Source organism: Papilio xuthus, unplaced genomic scaffold, assembly GCF_000836235.2.
Source record: "Papilio xuthus unplaced genomic scaffold, Pxut_1.1 DF828952.1, whole genome shotgun sequence".
Classification (NCBI taxonomy): domain Eukaryota; kingdom Metazoa; phylum Arthropoda; class Insecta; order Lepidoptera; family Papilionidae; genus Papilio; species Papilio xuthus.
The window spans coordinates 3,918,679-3,925,483 of NW_013529697.1; the positions used below are offsets into that span (position 1 = coordinate 3,918,679).

General features: G+C 33.5%; 1 protein-coding gene across 1 annotated transcript; it reads right to left on the bottom strand.

The window, feature by feature from the left end:
* Positions 1 to 4,718: 4,718 nt before the first annotated feature.
* Positions 4,719 to 6,794, bottom strand: jdp (DnaJ domain-containing protein). Its single transcript, XM_013320422.1, has 3 exons — positions 6,449 to 6,794; positions 5,987 to 6,088; positions 4,719 to 5,907 (listed from the first exon to the last, which is right to left on the bottom strand). Exons 1-3 carry the CDS (start codon positions 6,533 to 6,535, stop codon positions 5,584 to 5,586), a joined length of 513 nt encoding a protein of 170 aa, XP_013175876.1. The 5' UTR covers positions 6,536 to 6,794; the 3' UTR covers positions 4,719 to 5,583.
* Positions 6,795 to 6,805: the final 11 nt, after the last annotated feature.

Consider the following 6,805-nt stretch of genomic DNA (forward strand, 5'->3'; position numbering starts at 1 on the left):
CGCAGCCTTACATCTAACATAATATAAAGCAGCTTAATATAACGGTTATCGTAATTAAAAATAACAGTTCTACGCCTTGTTACAAATATGCCAAATTATAAGTTTTGATGCTACTATTAATTGGATAGTTCAAACAATTCGCTAGCAGACACCACATACATTTAGTTCAGACAAAAGAACATTCGACGTAATACAAATAGAGATATTCATTTGAAAAACTATTGACCAGAATGTTTCATTTCAGTTGTAACTGTACGATATTGTGATTAGGCATGTATCTTAATTTAATTTCTCTTATAACAGACTAGCTATCGCCCGCGACTCCTTTCGTGCGGAATTAAAAACATACTTAGTAAGTAGCCTATGTATTCTTCCAGACTGTGTTCTACATCTATGCCAAATTTCAGCAAGATCCATGCAGCCGTTCCGGAGATACCTTCATTCATTCATCTATACATTCACATTCATAATATGAGTTAGATTTGTAAGATAATTTTCTCCACTCCAAGCGCTATATAATCTCTACTTTATCTATACTAACATAAATCTTAGGTTTAGGACCGAGGATCACATTTGAAAAATAAATTTGCAATTTACATAAAGGAGGTTTAATTGAATTTCAAGTCGCGATATATTAACGTTACAGCTGATCCAAAATACAGAAGGGTAGCAGTGGTCTCAAACAACAAGTCAATTTCTCACTTACATCCATAAAAATCTAATTCCTATGACTATTTGACAAAATAAAGAGGATTACATAATGTAACCAAAATGTTGCCATGCACAAATTCAAATCACTTACCTATGTAGCCAAAAATCATTTAATTTATTGTTAGTGTGTTGCTAATTGCTAATTGATCATTTAAATGCAATTGTCGATTAAAATTTAGTTAGCAATTTACAGGGTAATCTAAATGGGAGCACATTTTAATTGGTATAAATAGTTATTTATCCAAGTTTGTGAATTGACTGCCACTTATATCACTTTCGCGTGGGCCAAATGCTGGTCGGTGACTGCTGGGAGCGGAGACCACGGCCGCTAACGATGAAACCGGAGCTCTGGACTGTAAACATCCACCGATCGGAATCCTCACGCACTCGTTGACAAACGACGTATCTACCAATGTCTTTGTCTCACAAAATAATCGTTAAATGCTATTCAATTTTAAGGTATTTTCTGTCATACATTTATTTATTGGTTACTAAGCAGTGCCTCAGTTTAGATTTTCTTATACCAAACTTACACTAAGGGCCTTCTTTGCTAAACATCTAAATACTATTAGAGCAGCAGTATGATACCCCAAAACGAGATAGCTTTCGAACTGAACATCGGTCTCAAAGGTTTTGAGTTTAGATGATTGTTTAGGTTTCTATCCCAAAATGTTCCATAACATTTATAATCAAAAAGATTAAGTAAAAAAAACATTTTAATAAAAAAACGATGTTCTTACTTATAGCTAGTAACATTTCACGGGTCCGTATCTCCTACATTTCAAGATTACCCCACTTATTTCGATGTCTTTGCACAAGTGGGTAGTCTGAAAACCTTCACCGGCTCGGCAACGCTTTACGTGCGGGGGGGCTGTCAGTCACCGTCGTCTAGCAGTCGCGGATTCGACAGAATTGTGAGATTAGCGTTAGGGTCGCCTATTCTATTATTTCGCGGTTACATTTACATAATCAATGGGTGTTTGTGGCTCGTAGCTATAAAACAACTTAAATACTAGGATCACCGAGTTAAACGTAAGTTTTCAGTTTCATGAGTAAAATAAACTAATCCTTAATCGGTACCATTTTCCTGTCTTAGAAAGTTCGTAGTAAATCAGTCTTTACCACGCAATCTCAGTGCCATCTCCGGTGGAAATGGTCTTAAATCGTCGATTACAATTTTAAAAGCTCATTTTCACACTCACGATTAGACAGTAACAATCGTAACATTAATCATAATAAAATACTTTGCATTTCGTAGACAAATTGTCTGGTCTAGTTAAGAAACTCATCCTTCTTGTTATTTTACTAATGTTATAAATGCGAATGTTTAGATGAATGCATGGATGTTTGTTAGTAGATATCTTCAGGTCAGCTGCATGGATCTTGTTGAAATATAGCATAGATGTAGAACATAGCCTAGAAGAACAAATACACTACTAATTATGTTTTTTAATTCCGTGCGGACGGGGTCGCGAGCAATACCTACATAAATTAGTCCGTGATTAGTAGTCGCCTTGGAAAATAAAATGCCATTTTTTTTTTCAGATCAACCGCGTGCACTTTTTCTAGTTTTTGCTTCAGTTGGCCTGCTTATAACATACAAAGGTATTAAATATTTGTTACAATTATTACATGGATTATAAAATATGTTGTAGAGTTTACCAAATTTTCCTATTGTTATACAAACCTAAACATCCACGATTGCTGTGTATTTTTTTGACAAAGGCACGCGCTGAATTTGTTTTTTCCTTTGTATTTAACAATCCGCGGAATTCATAAACAGGACGGTTGGCGCGAAAACGACGATGATTCTCCAAATGTCCGTTATGCCGTATTGGGATGCGACGTTCATGTTTACATAACACTTTCTCTGAAAAATGCACCGCACCACTTAACTAAGAAATGGCGCCACTTGTACATAGTTATCATATAAGTATAGTAGAGATATGTTACTTTTTTCATGGTATGGAAACAAGCGAGCGATGGTATCATTTCTTGTTAAGTGATCTCTACCCACAATCGAAGTAGGTAGGTAGATAGTAGTAGGTACATAATTCCGTACTTTTGTATTCGTTTTTAGTTGAACTATTTAATCAAATAACTTTTATAACATAATAGCGATCATCCCCGGCTTCTCCCGGGCACCAAAAGATAGATATTCGTTTTATTTTATGTTATACCTTTAGTACCATTCCCGGTGATGTCCCTTTAGACAAAACCTTGTAAATACGGGCGTGTCCGGCCTCGCGTGCTGATTTTCTATTACGCTTATTGTTAATCGATTTTGTTCGCGGCTTAGCAAAAAATTCAAGCCAAGCACAGATCATGAAAAGCGGCTTTTGCAATATTCTTAAAAGACTACCTGTCGCCCACGACTTTGTCCGCGCGGAATTAAAAAAAAGCTCAATAAAGTAGCCTATTTAATCTTTCAGACTATCTTCTACGTTTATTACAAATTTCATCAAGATTTGTTGAGCCGTTATGGAGATACAATTCTAACATTCGCACTTTTTTATGGTTTCGTACCTCGAAAAAAAAACGAAACCCTTATAGGATCATTTTGTTGTCCGTCTGTCAAGAATCTTTTTTTGGCTTATAATATTAGTAAGATAAACATAGATTTATTATTATAGCTCGTTCAAATTTAATCTATACTATTGGCATATTAAGCTTTAAGATTATAATGTAAGAATTAAATTATATGAATATATATATATATATATTTTATCAACAATTTTATGCATCGTTTGATCTCTAATCCGTTAAAAGCTTATTCGTATCCAGTCTATTAAGTTATACGTTCAAAGAAAGTTTATAAATCGAATAATAAATGTATTCTAACATTGAGCACTTAAAAGTTCATGAAAATAAAATGAGGATTTCTTAGATAATATAATCCTATTCCTTGAATAAGTTTCCAAATCAAATATATTTCTAAATACATTTAGGTCTACATAATATACAGATCTTTTGTGCGGAGAATACGTGTGACATCAATAATTCATTAATCACACATGTATATTAACATGTTTCGAAACTCTTATTACAGGTCGTGATATAAAATATCTAAGGTCATCTATATAAGTAGAAGTATTTTTTATTTGCGCAGGATATTTTTTAGTTCCTCTGATGTCCGCAACGGCGCTGAGGAACATAATCAATACTCTAACCTAGAGCAAGGCACTAACCTACATTATCAAAGTATGTCATACACCTGTTCCCTTTTTATAGTATAAAAAGACCTTTAATTTTTTTTTATAGATATTTTTAATGAAACTGTTCATTGAAGCAAGCGCTAATTAATGCCACCAATAAGGCGTAATTACAAGGATATAGTTTTAGATATAGTTTATTGATATATTCATGGCATTATTCAATCATTGTTTGCTTTAAAATCTAAAGGTCTACATTAGCACTCCGCTTTATTCTACTTTTTATGTGGTGCCTATATAATAGAAAAAACAACTATAGTACAAAAGTAATAGAAGTGGAAATGACGTACTAAATACGTTAATTACACGCAGATCTTAATATTAGATGTTTTTTTATTGTCGCCATGATACAAGCATTATGCCAACGAATACAGACCACGATACTGCGACTTAAAATAAAACCAAAGTATCCATAGGAGATCTGCAACTATTCAACTATCTAATATGTATTTTAAAATGATAGATATTTATTAGAAGATATCTCCAGAACGGCTTAAAAGATCTAGATATAATTTGCCATAGATGTAGAGCATAGTGTGGAAGAATACATAGGCTACTAACGAAGTATTTTTTTTTATTGTGCGCTAACGACAGCTCATAGATTCATCACAAGAACAATGTTATCAAATTAAAAGAAAATAATTAACAAATTTTATCTTTATTTATTTTTCATCAATTACTATAGGAATTTTACTACTAAATTAGAACTTTAGGTATGAAATGAAAACACTGATTTTTTGTAGAATTTTATTGTTTAGAGCAGTACTACAGCATCAAAATTAAAATTTATATTACTAATTGTGATTTAAGACATAAACATCCATAATATAGCTATTACATCAATATAACATTCAGATTTCATCTAAAATATTAAATTTATAAATACTGTTAAAAACATTTAACACATAGTAAAGGTGATTATAACTATACATTTAGATTTGGGTAACAGGATTCAATTGTAGAAATAGATTTATAAATTATATAAATAAATTAATAGGCAATGTAGAGCTGACAGGTTTCTGTGATAAAATAAAGAGTAAATAAATCTGTCCGTCCGTCTATACCCTGTACATATCTCACAACAATTCAAGTTCACTCGCTCCCATAATCTGTTGGATAATGCAATACTCATAGTAGACAAATAGTAATAAAGGGGATCAAAAATATAAATTTTCAAAATGTCGAGATTCTTATAGATAACATATTGTTCTAACGCAGAAATGTTTAATATCAGACTCATAAGTTGGACTTTAGGAATGTGCAGAGCTTAAAGCTAAGGATAATTATAGATTGAGTTTCAACGCTAAAGGTTTCACAATAAACATGGGTTCTCTAATGTAGTTACTTCTAAAACTAACATCCATAAGATCAAAAGATACATTTAACATCGATAGTTACGAGCCACATTCGAGAACGTTATTTTACGAGCTGACCTGATGAATATAAAGCTATTACATAGCTTCAATTAACATATTTAATTTTATAAATTAAAACACAACATCAATATTGGCAAGTGGTTTAAAATTATGCATCAATCCTAAATCTGCCATTAGGGCACAAAAAATAACAAATTCAAACTTAGAACAAAATTATAGTAATGTCAAATCAACAAAAATATCACAATGAAAAGAAAAAAAAAATAGCATATAGTTATGCTAAATTAAATTTCATAATTACGGAACTTGGAGATCACTTCGGATGGTGGCTCTTGATTGCCAGGTCCCCAGCGTCCCCAGAGAGCAGCTCCACCCTCAGAAGCCCTGCGAGCGGCAGCATTGGTTGGGCCCAAGCTGGATGGGCCAGATGAGTGACCAGATTCACCCTCTAGCATGCGGTCCTTGGTGTTGGGCTTGGACCAATGCATGGACTGCTGCACATGATCCTTCATGCTCAGCCACTGCTTATACCCCATGGCAACACCACTCTGCCTCCACTTGTCATAGAGAGCCCGCTTGGCTGGGTCGCAGAGTGTCTCCTTTGCCTCCTATAAGAAGTTACAATACATCATTACAAAGCAGATTACATTAATACAATTTTCTCAGAAATAATTGAGTGTTCTGAACCTTCAGTTGTTGAAATTTAGCTTCAGCATCTTTGTCCCCATCATTCTTATCAGGATGATGTTGCAGAGCCAACACCTTATACTCTGCAGTTATCTGCTCAACCTGTAATTTTTAAAACAAAAAAAAATAAGTCGAAAAACAACTTAGTCTAACTTAATAAAATAAAAAAAAAGGGAAATCCCATGTTAAAACTCAAGTGATTCATTTTTAATTATAGTACATACTTGGTTTTTCCTCTTAGACTATTAAAGTAAATATGTATTAAAAAATAATAGCTGTCTTTGTATTCTTAACACCTATACCAAGTATAAGTATATTTTGAAGGAAGTAGGTCACGTATAGCCTTCGCTTTGAATAAGGTCATTGAATAGAACATCGAATCAATACTTTTACAAAGGTCTTAATTGCTATTGTACCTGTATTATCAAGTGTCAAATTATAAACGCACAGCACTTCACTTACCGAAGAGTTCTCGTCGCAGCCCAGCAAAGCGTAATAATCGTCGTCGGGGTTTCTTTGATAATTCAGTATCTCATCCACTCCGGTCATTTTCACGACCCGACCCTCCCGCACAACACCCAACAAAGTACTGGTACTGGCCGATTGTTGGCTAGCTGCTAACTTAATCGTCTGATTACGCTTGCGCACAACAATTATGTTGTACTCGCTTAAATTCACTTAAATTAGCACATACGTCAATAATTGAATATTATTAAGTATTTGACTTTATGTTGGTTGTTCAATGTTTATTGTTTAGGCTTTCCCTTAAGCAAATTGATTTTTAGTCAATTATTTTTTTACAAACCAACGAGTGGATAG